This window comes from Hylobates moloch, unplaced genomic scaffold (genome assembly GCF_009828535.3).
Source record: "Hylobates moloch isolate HMO894 unplaced genomic scaffold, HMol_V3 SCAFFOLD_3, whole genome shotgun sequence".
NCBI classification, from domain to species: Eukaryota; Metazoa; Chordata; class Mammalia; order Primates; family Hylobatidae; genus Hylobates; species Hylobates moloch.
Genome location: NW_026652278.1, coordinates 87,579,961 through 87,594,628, shown reverse-complemented (window position 1 = coordinate 87,594,628; position 14,668 = coordinate 87,579,961). Strand labels below are relative to the sequence as shown.

Genomic DNA, 14,668 nt, shown 5'->3' with positions numbered 1-14,668 from the left:
CCCTAATGCCCAAAGTCCTACCCAATGCTAATTAATTAAATTTAAAAGTCTCATGTTGAAAATGAAGCAGTTATTAAAGCTCCTCAGTTGATTTTAATGTGCAGCAAAGTTTGAGAGACACTGCTTAATTTTAGTTTAGGACAAGAAACTGCTCCTATTTGGTGGGACCTTGGGCAAGTCAGTTTTAAGGTTTGTTTCCCTGATCTGTAAAATGAATGTTGGATTAAATGTCATGTAAGGTCACTGGTCCTCTCCAGCATGTAACTTCAAATTCTGTGATTTTAAAATGATTTTAGAGATGAAAACTACTCGAAGCACTGTAGACATATCCATCTTAAACGCTAATGTTACAGGCTTTTTAAAAAGTGTAATATTGTATAGACCTATTATTAAAATTCAGATTTTCTTTCCCTCAGTTATTTTGAGTCTCATTCTAGATGCTGAGGGCAAATGGAAGTACATAACTTATGTAAGAGAACCTCTTGTTTTGTGATACACAGCATCTGTGAGTAACTTAGGAATACAGTTACATGTATCTGAAGAGGTGTATCTGTTGATAAATATTTCAGTTAAACTAATTGAAGGTAGCTGCCATTCATACTACACCGTGTTATGGTATACTGCCTTGTCAGCACTGCATATTTTAGGATCACTGCACCTATCATTGATTTCCTGTGTGCCTTATGTTTACTAATATATTTTTTAATAATTATGCAAAAGTGATTTCAAATAATTTTGTTATAAAGCACTTTCATTATGTATTTTTAGGGAAATAATTAAAAATGGGTGGTAGGAGATAGTGAACTAAACTAAAATGCAGGGCCTAACATCTTAACAAGAAAACACTACTGTATGGCTTAAACATATGCACACATAGATGTAAACTGCATGAAGCTGTGTGCGGTGACTCATGCCAGTAATCCCAGCACTTTTGGAGTTCCGAGGCAGGCAGATCACTTGAGGCCAGGAGTTTGAGACCAACCTGGCCATCATGGCAAGACCCTGTCCCTACTAAAAATAGAAAAATTAGCTGGGCATAATGGTGCAAACCTGTAGTTCCAGCTACTTGGGAGGCTGAGGCATGGGAATCCCTTGTACCTGGGAAGTGGAAGTTTTGGTGAGCCAAGATCACACCACTGCACTCCGGTCTGGGTGACAGAGTGAGACTCTGGGTCAAAAAATAGATAAATGCACAAAATAAATTGCATGGGATGAAAGATTTGTGGGTAGAAGAGCATATAACAGGGAAATATGTTGTTATTTATATATTATAATCATCAACAGAAACATGTCTTCTAAAAGCATACTGCCTTGCATTTTGGTTCTCATATTTTTGCTGAAAGCCAAGAAACAAAAATAAGAAAGTGCCCTTATGATACTGTTCTGAACTATAAGATTTGAATTTCAGAGCTGGTAGGAGAGTTTTCTCTGCCCACCTCTTAAAAAATGTCTTCAAGCCTAACAAATGATAGCATTTATTGTTATGAATATTTTTTTCCTTCCACAGTGTGACCTTGGCAATATATTATCATATCAAGCAAAGATGAGCTTTTTTAAACCTGTCTTGTTATTCTAGCTAATTACTTTGCATGATATTAAGCTCAGTGTTAGGTTACAGCTCTAGACATCATAAGCTATGTTGTGCCTACTAAAATATTGAAGCAAATTATTTGTGTTTTCGTTGGTCTTTGAGACTTTTTTAATTCTTTTTTTTATTGTTATTATACTTTAGGTTTTAGGGTACATGTGCACAATGTGCAGGTTTGTTACATATGTATCCATGTGCCGTGTTGTTTTGCTGCACCCATTAACTCCTCATTTAGCATTAGGTATATCTCCTAATGCTGTCCCTCCCCCCTCCCCCCACCCCACAACAGTCCCCGGAGTGTGATGTTCCCCTTCCTGTGTCCATGAGTTCTCATTGTTCAATTCCCACCTATGAGTGAGAACATGCGGTGTTTGGTTTATTGTCCCTGCGATAGTTTACTGAGAATGATGTTTTCCAGTTTCATCCATGTCCCTACAAAGGACATGAACTCATCATTTTTTATGGCTGCATAGTATTCCATGGTGTATATGTGCCACATTTTCTCAATCCAGTCTATCGTTGTTGGACATTTGGGTTGGTTCCAACTCTTTGCTATTGTGAATAGTGCCGCAATAAACATATGGGTGCATGTGTCTTTATAGCAGCATGATTTATAGTCCTTTGGGTATATACCCAGTAATGGGATGGCTGGGTCAAATGGTATTTCTAGTTCTAGATCCCTGAGGAATCACCACACTGACTTCCACAATGGTTGAACTAGTTTACAGTCCCACCAACAGTGTAAAAGTGTTCCTATTTCTCCACATCCTCTCCAGCACCTGTTGTTTCCTGACTTTCTAATGATGGCCATTCTGACTGGTGTGAGATGGTATCTCACTGTGGCTTTGATTTGCATTTCTCTGATGGCCAGTGATGATGAGCATTTTTTCATGTGTTTTTTGGCTGCATAAATATCTTCTTTTGAAAAGTGTCTATTCATGTCCTTTGCCCACTTTTTGATGGGGTTGTTTGTTTTTTTCTTGTAAATTTGTTTGAGTTCATTGTAGATTCTGGATATTAGCCCTTTGTCAGATGAGTAGGTTGCAAAAATTTTCTCCCATTCTGTAGGTTGCCTGTTCACTCGGATGGTAGTTTCTTTTGCTGTGCAGAAGCTCTTTAGTTTAATTAGATCCCATTTGTCAATTTTGGCTTTTGTTACCATTGCTTTTGATGTTTTAGACATGAAGTCCTTGCCCACGCCTATGTCCTGAATGGTATTGCCTAGGTTTTCTTGTAGGATTTTAATGGTTTTAGGTCTAACATTTAAGTCTTTAATCCATCTTGAATTAATTTTTGTATAAGGTGTAAGGAAGGGATCCAGTTGCAGCTTTCTCCATATGGCTAACCAGTTTTCCCAGCACCATTTATTAAATAGGGAATCCTTTCCCCATTTCTTGTTTTTGTCAGGTTTGTCAAAGATCAGATAGTTGTAGATATGCGGCATCATTTCTGAGGGCTCTGTTCTGTTCCATTGATCTATGTCTCTGTTGTGGTACCAGTACCATCCTGTTTTGGTTACTGTAGCCTTGTAGTATAGTTTGAAGTCAGGTAGCGTGATGCCTCCAGCTTTGTTCTTTTGGCTTAGGATTGACTTGGCAATGCGGGCTCTTTTTTGGTTCCATATGAACTTTAAAGTAGTTTTTTCCAATTCTATGAAGAAAGTCATTGGTAGCTTGATGGGGATGGCATTGAATCTATAAATTACCTTGGGCAGTATGGCCATTTTCACGATATTGATTCTTCTGACCCATGAGCATGGAATGTTCTTCCATTTGTTTGTATCCTCTTTGATTTCATTGAGCAGTGGTTTGTAGTTCTCCTTGAAGAGGTCCTTCACATCCCTTGTAAGTTGGATTCCTAGGTATTTTATTCTCTTTGCAGCAATTGTGAATGGGAGTTCACTCATGATTTGGCTCTCTGTCTGTGATTAGTGTACAAGAATGCTTGTGATTTTTGTACATTGATTTTGTATCCTGAGACTTTGCTGAAGTTGCTAATCAGCTTAAGGTGATTTTGGGCTGAGACAATGGGGTTTTCTAGATATACAATCATGTCATCTGCAAACAGGGACAATTTGACTTCCTCTTTTCCTAATTGAATACCCTTTATTTCCTTCTCCTGCCTGATTGCCCTGGCCAGAACTTCCTGCACTATGTTGAATAGGGGTGGTTAGAGAGGGCATCCCTGTCTTGTGCCAGTTTTCAAAGGGAATGCTTCCAGTTTTTGCCCATTCAGTATGATATTGGCTATGGGCTTGTCATAGATAGCTCTTATTATTTTGAGATACATCCCATCAATACCTAATTTATTGAGAGTTTATATCATGAAGGGTTGTTGAATTTTGTCAAAGGCCTTTTCTGCATCTATTGAGATAATCATGTGGTTTTTGTCTTTGGTTCTGTTTATATGCTGGATTACATTCATTGATTTGTGTATGTTGAACCAGCCTTGCATCCCAGGGATGAAGCCCACTTGATCATGGTGGATAAGCTTTTTGATGTGCTGCTGGGTTCGGTTTGCCAGTATTTTATTGAGGATTTTTGCATCAATGTTCATCAAGGATATTGGTCTGAAATTCTCTTTTTTGGTTATGTCTCTGCCAGGCTTTGGTATCAGGATGATGCTGGCCTCATAAAATGTGTTAGGGAGGATTCCCTCTTTTTCTATCGATGGGAATAGTTTCAGAAGGAATGGTACCAGTTCCTCCCTGTACCTCTGGTAGAATTTGGCTGTGAATCCATCAGGTCCTGGACTCTTTTTGGTTGGTAAGCTATTGATTAATGCCACAATTTCAGAGCCTTTTATTGGTCTATTCAGAGATACAACTTCTTCCTGGTTTAGTCTTGGGAGGGTGTATTTGTCGAGGAATTTATCCATTTCTTCTAGATTTTCTAGTTTATTTGCATAGAGGTGTTTGTAGTATTCTCTGATGGTAGATTGTATTTCTGTGGGATCGGTGGTGATATCCCCTTTTTCATTTTTTATTGCATCTATTTGATTCTTCTCTCTTTTCCTTTTTATTAGTCTTGCTAGCGGTCTATCAATTTTGTTGATCTTTTCAAAAAACGAGCTCTTGGATTCATTAATTTTTTGAAGTGTTTTTTGTGTCTCTATTTCCTTCAGTTCTGCTCTGATTTTAGTTATTTCTAGCCTTCTGCTAGCTTTTGAATGTGTTTGCTCTTGCTTTTCTAGTTCTTTTAATTGTGATGTTAGGGTGTCAATTTTGGGTCTTTCCTGCTTTCTCTTGTGGGCATTTAGTGCGATAAATTTCCCTCTACACACTGCTTTGAATGTGTCCCAGAGATTCTGGTACGTTGTGTCTTTGTTCTCATTGGTTTCAAAGAACATCTTTATTTCTGCCTTCATTTCATTATGTACCCAATAGTCATTCAGCAGCAGGTTGTTCAGTTTCCATGTAGTTGAGCAGTTTTGAGTGAGTTTCTTAATCCTGAGTTCTAGTTTGATTGCACTGTGGTCTGAGAGACAGTTTGTTATAATTTCTGTTCTTTGACATTTGCTGAGGAGAGCTTTACTTCCAACCATGTGGTCAATTTTGGAATAGGTGTGGTGTGGTGCTGAAAAACATGTATATTCTGTTGATTTGGGGTGGAGAGTTCTGTAGATGTCTATTAGGTCCACTTTGTGCAGAGCTGAGTTCAATTCCTGGGTATCCTTGTTAACTTTCTGTCTCGTTGATCTGTCTAATGTTGACAGTGGGGTGTTAAAATCTCCCATTATTATTGTGTGGGAGTTTAAGTCCCTTTGTAGGTCAGTCCAGACTTGCTTTATGAATCTGGGTGCTCCTGTGTTGGGTGCATATATATTTAGGATAGTTAGCTCTTCTTGTCGAATTGATCCCTTTACCATTATGTAATGGCCTTCTTTGTCTCTTTTGATCTTTGATGGTTTAAAGTCTCTTTTATCAGAGACTAGTATTGCAACCCCTGCCTTTTTTTGTTTTCCATTTGCTTGATAGATCTTCCTCCATCCCTTTATTTTGAGTCTATGTGTGTCTCTGCACATGAGATGGGTTTCCTGAATACAGCACACTGATGGGTCTTGACTCCTTATCCAACTTGCCAGTCTGTGTCTTTTAATTGGAGCATTTAGCCCATTTACATTTAAAGTTAATATTTTTGTGTGTGAATTTGATCCTGTCATTATGATGTTAGTTGATTATTTTGCTCGTTAGTTGATGCAGTTTCTTCCTAGCCTCGATGGGCTTTACAATTTGACGTGTTTTTGTATGGGCTGGTACCGGTTGTTCCTTTCCATGTTTAGTGCTTCCTTCAGGAGCTCTTTTAGGGCAGGCCTGGTGGTGACAAAATCACTCAGCATTTGCTTGTCTGTAAAGTATTTTATTTCTCCTTCACTTGTGAAGCTTAGTTTGGCTGGATATGAAATTCTGGGTTGAAAATTCTTTTCTTTAAGAACGTTGAATATCGGCCCCCACTCTCTTCTGGCTTGTAGAGTTTCTGCCGCGAGATCAGCTGTTAGTCTGATGGGCTTCCCTTTGTGGGTAACCCGACCTTTCTCTCTGGCCACCCTTAAAATTTTTTCCTTCATTTCAACTTTGGTGAATCTGACAATTATGTGTCTTGGAGTTGCTCTTCTCGAGGAGTATCTTTTTGGTGTTCTCTGTATTTCCTGAATCTCAATGTTGGCCTGCCTTGCTAGATTGGGGAAGTTCTCCTGGATAATATCTTGCAGAGTGTTTTCCAACTTGGTTCCATTCTCCCTGTCATTTTCAGGTACATCAATCAGACATAGGTTTGGTCTTTTCACATAGTCCCAAATTTCTTGGAGGCCTTGTTCGTTTCTTTTTATTCTTTTTTCTCTAAACTTCCCTTCTCTCTTCATTTCATTCATTTCATCTTCCATCACTGATACCCTTTCTTCCAGTTGATCGCATTGGCTACCGAGACTTCTGCAATCTTCGTGTAGTTCTCGATACTTGCCTTTCAGCTCCATCCGCTCCTTTAAACCCTTCTCTCCATTGGTTATTCTAGTTATCCATTGGTCTGATTTTTTTTTCAAAGTTTTTAACTTCTTTGCTATTGTTTTGAATTTCCTCCCGTAGCTCGGAGTAGTTTCAACTTCTGAAGCCTTCTTCTCTCAACGTGTCAAAGTCATTCTCCATCCAGCTTTGTTCTGTTGCTGGTGAGGAACTGCGTTCCTTTGGAGGAGGAGAGGTGCTCTGCTTTTTAGAGTTTCCAGTTTTTCTGCTCTCTTTTTTCCCCATCTTTGTGGTTTTATCTACTTTTGGTCTTTGATGATGGTGATGTACGGATGGGTTTTTAGTGTGGATGTCCTTTCTGTTTGTTAGTTTTCCTTCTACCAGACAGGACCCTCAGCTGCAGGTCTGTTGGAGTTTGCTAGAGGTCCACTCCAGACCCTGTCTGGCTGGGTGTCAGCAGCAGAGGCTGCAGAACAGCGGATTTTCGTGAACCACGAATGCTGCTGTCTGATCGTTCCTCCAGAAGTTTTGTCTCAGAGGAGTACCCGGCCGTGTGAGGTGTCAGTCTGCCCCTACTGGGGGGTGCCTCCCAGTTAGGCTGCTCGGGTGAGGGACCCACTTTAGGGGGCAGTCTGTCTGTTCTCAGATCTCCAGCTGCATGCTGGGAGAACCACTACTCTCTTCAAAGCTGTCAGTGAGACAGGGACATTTAAGTCTGCAGAGGTTCCTGCTGAATTTTTGTTTGTCTGTGCTCTGCCCCCAGAGGTGGAGCCTATAGAGGCAGGCAGGCTTCCTTGAGCTGTGGTGGGCTCCACCCAGTTCGAGCTTCCTGGCTGCTTTGTTTACCTAAGCAAGCCTGGGCAATGGCAGGCGCCCCTCCCCCAGCCTCGCTGCCACCTTGCAGTTTGATCTCAGACTGCTGTGCTAGCAATCAGCAAGACTCCGTGGGCATAGTACCCTCCGGGCCAGGTGCAGGACACAATCTCCTGGTGTGCCGTTTTCCAGGCCCGTTGGAAAAGCGCAGTATTAGGGTGGGACTGACCCAATTTTCCAGATGCCGTCTGTTACCCCTTTCTTTGACTAGGAAAGGGAACTCCCTGACCCCTTGCGCTTCCCAAGTGAGGCAATGCCTCGTCCTGCTTCGGCTCACGCACAGTGCACTGCACCGACTGTCCTGCACCCACTGTTAGGCACTCCCTAGTGAGATGAACCTGGTACCTCAAACGGAAATGCAGAAATCACCCGTCTTCTGTGTCGCTCAGGCTGGGAGCTGTAGACCGGAGCTGTTCCTATTCAGCCATCTTGGCTCCACCTGCAACTTTTTAAATTCTTAAATGATTGAGTATCCCAATGAGTATGATTTTATGTTGATTATATTGATATCTACTCTGATAGAAATATAAACTTGAGATTTTTTTCAAAATCCATTTTTAGTTTAGATTTCACAGTCTTAGCACTATTGATATTATGAGCTAGATAATGCTTTGTTGTGAAGACTGTCCTGTGCATTACAGAAAATTTAGCCACATTGATGGCCTTTACCAACTAGATGTCAGTAGTAACCCATGACCCATGTTGTGACAATAGAAAATATTCCTTAAGAACAATATTGTTAACATAAAATTTTAGGTGAAAATATAACTTTTCTATGATAAAAAGGTGAGTAAAAAGTGTGTCATGCCTTTATATTATTGAAAATCTGTAGTGTTGAGCTTAATAGAAGACAGCTGGATTCTCTAGCTCTTTCTTTGCAATTTGCTTTAAAGAAGCAGTAAGATGACCTAGCCTCATGCAAATATGTAGTTGGTAAAATGTGTATTTTTAAAGCTTTAAGACAGTTGTGGGTATTCTTTAATACTAAATCAAAACTTCACAAGTGCTAGTTTCTTAGTTACAGTGGCATTTTCATATTAGCAAATGTATTTTCAGTACTCACCGATCTTTCTTGCACAATAAATGGTTCTTTCCCCACATACTTGCATTTATAATATTATGCATTAGTTATTTGGAAAATATTGGTTTATGTTTTATTGTATCAAAAATCATTTTTTAAATTTAACCACCAATCTTATTTTAAAACGTCTTTAAGTATTGCGAAGCTGTCAAACTTACAGTAGAAGGAACAAGTTTTTCAAAGTCCTCAGGAAAGCTTAAATTTTATCATTGGAAATAAATACTTATTTTCCTTGTGACATGAGTGACACATTTCCTTGTGAATGAGTGACTGCTTCATTTATTTTTGAGAATGATAGTTGTACCTTTTTTTTAGACCGAGTTTCACTCTGTCACTTGGCTAGAGTCCACTGGCATGATCTCAGCTCAAGCAGTCCTCTCACCTCAGTCTGCTGAGTAGCTGGGACCACAGATGTGTGTCAGCATGCCTGGATAATTTTTTTGTATTTTTGGTAGAGACAGGGTTTTGTCATGTTGCCCAGGCTGGTCTTGAACTCCTAAAGGAGCTCAAGTGATCTGCCTGTTTTGGCCTCTCAAAGTGCTGGGATTTTACAGGTGTGAGCCACTGCGCTGGCCCAGTTGTATTTTTAAATGAAACTGATGTTTCTCTTTAGTTCTCTGTAGTATATTCTCATGATGTATTTATTATTTTCAGTAGTTTAAATTAAAGGAAGCTAGCAAAAGTGAATCACATTTACATTTATTAAAGTTCTAAAGAGATTATTGCTCACCACTACTGCTTTGTAAAACACTCTTGTGTTTCAGTGTGTGGTTAGAGGAGTGAAAATGTGTTTGGTTTATTGCCATTGCCTGTTAGGGAAGGTCAATACTTACAGGCAGTTCTGACTGGTTATGGTATAAAAGACTTTACAGTACAAGGCATGCTGTGCTGAGGAAGAAGAGGTCAGGAAACCCTCTGCAAGTCAGTATCATGGAGAATTTGTAAAAGCTGTTTGCTTTGGTGAAGTAAACACCAAAGCACATAGGCACATAGGAGGCATTATTTTACTAAACAGATATTATACTAAGATATTAACAGTTTTTGAAGTAATACACATTCTTATTTTATAGAGATGCAGATACATCTTTGGGCATATTTTATGAATGGTTACACCCACTTACAGTAAGTGTCACTTTTTTTTTTTTTTTTGGAGATGCAGTTTCACTCTTGTTGCCCAGGTTGGAGTGCAATGGTGCCATCTTGGCTCACTGGAACCTCTGCTTCCCAGGTTGAATCGATTCTCCTGCCTCAGCCTCCCAAGTAGCTGGGATTACAGGTGCCCACCACCACACCCGGCTAATTTTGTATTTTTAGTAGAGATGGGGTTTCACCATGTTAGCCAGGCTGGTTTTGAATTCCTGACCTCAGCCTCCCAAAGTGCTGGGATTACAGCCGTGAGCCACCGCACCCGGCCCAGTAAGTGTCACTTTTATTGAGTTTGTATTTTCTTTCATTTTTGTTTTTGAGACGGAGTCTCACTTTGTTGCCCAGGCTGGAGTGCAGTGGTGCGATCTCAGCTCACTGCAAGCTCTGCCTCCTGGGTTCGTGCCATTCTCCTGCCTCAGCCTCCTGAGTAGCTGGGACTACAGGTGCCTGCCACAACACCCGGCTAATTTTTTGTATTTTTAGTAGAGACAGCGTTTCACCGTGTTAGCCAGGATGATCTCAATCTCCTGACCTCATGATCTGCCCACCTTGGCCTCCCAAAATGCTGAGATTACAGGGGTGAGCCACCATGCCCGGCCTGAGTCTGTATTTTCATCATAGATTTGTATCTGTTTCATACCCGCAGTCAAAGGCATCTTTCTTTAAGTCTTGTTCCCCATTTCATGTGGCATCTAGTCATCTTATTTTAAAAGTGTTGTAAAAAGAACATGCTGGAATAAGAACTGATCTGCAGGTATGTTTGATTAGTGAGCTAATGTGAGTAAATATACTATCCAAGTAACAGAAAACATATCTTTTTAAAAGATAATTGTTAATAGTATCAAGCAGTATAAGTATATGTAAATACTTTTAACAAACTTCATGATTTTTATGAAGAGGGTTAAAAATAATTTAAGTTCACTGGTTGCGGTGGCTCACAACTTTGTAATCACAGCACTTTGGGAGGCTGAGGTGGGCGGATCACCAGAGGTCAGGAGTTTGAGACCAGCCTGGCCAATATGATGAAACCCTGTCTCTACTAAAAATATAAAAATTAGCCGGGCATGGTGGCATGTGCCTGTAATCCCAGCTACTTGGGAGGCTGAGATAGAAGAATCACCTGAACCCAGGAGGCGGAGTTTGCAGTGTGCCAAGATCACATCATTGCATTCCAGCCTGGGCAACAAGAGCGAAAATCTGTCTCAAAAAATCAGACAAACAAACAAAAAATAAATAATTTGTTTATATCAACTTACATGGTGTAAAAATTTAAAAATGTACTTCCTTAGGTACATAATAGACACATGTGGCTAGTGACTATTGTGTTTATCAGCACAGGCTTAGAGCCTCCTGGTTACAGGAAACTATATTTTTTCAAAGTTTATTGCAGAGAACAATGACATACAGTCAGTAAGACATTAAAGCCTACTAGCAGCTTACATTTGGATGGAATTATGTGAGGGAAAGGGTAAAAAAGAATATAAACATTTTCTGAGCTTAAGCTCAGAAATACCATAAATAGGTATTTTAAGTGAATGTTGATGAGTATTAAATCATTATGGTATTTCAGGATCCTACTGTTCATATTGTAAAAAACTAAAAGACATCTCACCAATCAAAATTATCATAAGTGACACACGGGCACAAATGTGAACACTGCTGTCTTAAGAGCACCTCAGGTTTTTCCTTCAATGGATACTTACATTGCATCCTTTCTTCTTTCAGTGAAAAGAGGTTTTGGAGGAATATTTTAAGTATGGTCCTGAACACAAATTGATTTTCAGATTTGTTCATACTCTGTTTAAAGCCATGAGGCTAACAGCTGAATTTGCAATCGTAAGTTTGGTAAGATATTTTTTATTTATAAAGCAGCTTTAGAAATTCTTCTTGTAAACAGGGTGGTATGGTCCTGTTTTCTAATACAGTAGGTTTCTGAAATTATCTCAGAATTTTAAGAGAAACTTTTGAAAGCAAATACACACATTTTAGTTGAATCATCATTATGGCTTAAAATGTCACAATTGCTTTTCTCATCACAGAACAATTGCTATTAAAGGCAGCAGGAGGGATTTCTGATTTCTCCCCCAACACATCCATAAATACATGCACACACAGTGCACACACATCCAGGGTACGTGGAGGGCTTGGAATGGGGAGCAGTAACAAAACCATCTGGCCGATGGGCAGGAAGGGATGCCAGTGTAGGTCTAAGCTGAGTCCCAGGGTATATCCCCAGGCAATTCTGATGCATGTTGTCATTGACAGCTGCTGCCCTCAATTCTTTGTTCCTTGGATGATGTGTGTTTATCCCTGCTGGTCATCTGTGCCTGCTCATGAAGTTGCCCAGGAATGTGGTTCCAGTTGGTCTACCAAACCATAGCTGTGTCATTACATTTACATTATCCCTACAAATTCCTTTTGTAAACCTATCATTTTAAATAATAAATTCTGTTCAAATTGTTAAAAATAGTCTTACTCCTCCCCACAACAAACCTATAGAGGAAACTCAACTGCATGGCCAGGAATGAAAAAATACTTAAGTCAATACTTCTTTAACATCCAGTTAGAGTCTAGGGGAGAAGACTCCTGCTGTGCACTTGAATCAAAGCCCTCAAAGGGCACTGGACAAGATACAGGCCTTCTCAAGGAGCTGCAAGTCATTTGGAACTCTTAGCACATGCTACAGGGAAGCAGGAGTGGTGCTTCCAGATGTAGAGAGATAGGTGATGCAGGAGGGAAAGCTGGATTGGAAAAGGGAGAGTTTTGTAAGTGGGCTAAGCTTGATGTGCCTTTGAGAGAGCAGAGTAGCAGAGTCTAGTCATCATTTTGATATACAGGACTAGAACATGAATCTGATGTAGAGCTACAGAATGAAGAGCAACAGCAGCTGTTTAAATACCAAGAAAGTGTGTAGAGTGAAATTGGACAAGCCGGGCATGGTGGTTTCATGCCTTTAGTCCTAGCTACTTGGGAGGCTGAGGTGGGGGAATTACTTGAGCCCAGCAGTTTGAGTCCAGCCTGGGCCAGATGATGAGACCCCGTATTTTTTTTTTTTTTTTTTTTTTTTAGAGGGAGCCGCGCTCTGTCGCCCAGGCTGGAGTGCAGTGGCACGATCTTGGCTCACTACAAGCTCTGCCTCCCAGGTTTATGCCATTCTCCTGCCTCAGCCTCCTGAGTAGCTGGGACTACAGGCACCCACCACAACGCCCGGCTAATTTTTTGTATTCTTAGTAGAGACGGGGTTTCACTGTGTTAGCCAGGATGGTCTCAATCTCCTAACCTCGTGATCCACCCGCCTCAGCCTCCCAAAGTGCTGGGATTACAGGTGTAAGCCACTGCGCCCAGCCGAGACCCTGTATCTTGAGAAAACAAAAAGTAAGGCCAGGTATGGTATCTCATGCCTGTAATGCCAGCACTTTGGGAGGCCAAGTTGAAAGGACTGCTCAAGTTTAGGAGTTCAAGACCAGACTGGACAATAAAGTGAGACCCATTTCTACACAAAAAAAAAAAAATTAAGAAATTAGCTGGACATGATGGCACATGTCTGTGGCACCAGGCACATGGCAGGCTGAGGCAGGAAGATCACTTGAGCCCAGGAAGTGGAGGCTACACTCTAGCCTGAGCAACTGAGTGAGATCGTGTCTCAAAAACAGATAAAATGGACAGAAAATAGGTCGGTAAAGACTGTTATCATTTAAGGGACAAGACCCCAGAGGAGTGGCTACTAGAGTGGGAAGAGGAAAAGCAGAAGAGGATAATAAAAGGAGAAAGAGTTCAAGATAGGAGAAGCTGTAGTCACAGTGCTGAATGCTGCCAAGCAGTGACTGATTCGTGAACACTCACTGGATGCTGACCCTGTGCCGCTCTTCTAAGTGCTGGGGTAGAGGAGAGGACAGGTGGAACACAGTTCTTGCTTTTATGAGCTTATATTCTAGGAAGATGGAACTTAAGTATTTTCTCAGGTAGTATGAAACAGCAGGAAGAGGAAGCAGGATAAAGGGATACAGAGTGATTGGGGGCTATTTTAGGTAGATAAGGAAGAGCCCCTCTAGAGAGCTGACATTTGAACCGTGACCTGACTGAAGGAATGACAGGAAAGAGTGCTGACATTACAGGCAGCAGGATGACTGCCAAGACAGACAGAAATGCGTTTCGTGTGTTTGAGGAACAAACAGCAAGGTGACCAGCATAGTCAGAGTGAAGAACGAGGGAAACACTGGAGATGAGGCCCCTCAGGTAGTACCATAGCTCACAGGGCCTTTTGGCTTGTAGGCCGTAGGAAGAAGTTAAGGTTTTACTTCAGTTTGATGGGAAGCTCGTGGTAGATCTTGAGCAGGGGAGTGCCATGCTCTAAATGAAGAGGTTATGCTGGCTGCTTTGGGGACAGTAAGCCATAGTTGGGAGGCAGAGTGGAGGCAGCGAAGAGGGTTAAGAAGCAACTAGGGTAATACAGGTGAGCAGTGACGGACTGTGGGTCACCATCAAACCATGCAGACCACCAGTGAAGGTTGACGTAAGAGGCATTGCACACAGATTGGAGCAGGGGAACTGAAATGCAGGCATTTGGCCCCAACACCTAGGTAAATGGCAATGTATGCAGAGCTTTAGTTTGTCAGCGTGAAGACACAAGAGACAAGTGCCTGTTGGCAAGAGGAGGCTTGGGAGAGTCGTGTCAGCAGGGGCAGGCAGTGTAGCTGAAGGAGAGATGGAAGATGAGGAGATGTATGAGGGGATGGTGCTGTGAGCACCAGTGAGAGGACACAGTTGGAGAGGAGTGGGGAGTGGGATGGGGACAAAGGAAACACAATTTGGAGGAAATTTCTGGTAGAGAGGAAGAAAATCTTCAGAAAGAGGTGATTGTGGGAACAGTGTGCTGCACAAGTGACATGGGATCAATTGCACTGAGGGAGGAGTTGGCATCAGTGGGAATAAAGAATTCTCAAACTCACCCAGGAGGGCACGTGGCATAGATGAGTGTCAGCAGGTCAGCAGCTTAGCAGGAAAGGGGACAGGAAGTAGAGGA

At 41.2% G+C, this 14,668-nt stretch overlaps 1 protein-coding gene across 1 annotated transcript in view; it reads left to right on the top strand.

The window, feature by feature from the left end:
• The window catches only part of LOC116461422 (cyclin-Y-like protein 2), a 42,877-nt gene that overhangs the window by 15,053 nt on the left and 13,156 nt on the right, over positions 1 to 14,668 (top strand). Inside the window, 4 exon segments of the mRNA XM_032143128.2 lie at positions 1,508 to 1,561; positions 9,570 to 9,621; positions 11,371 to 11,485; positions 14,248 to 14,256. Of these exon segments, the coding sequence (XP_031999019.1) occupies positions 1,508 to 1,561; positions 9,570 to 9,621; positions 11,371 to 11,485; positions 14,248 to 14,256 (230 nt within the window).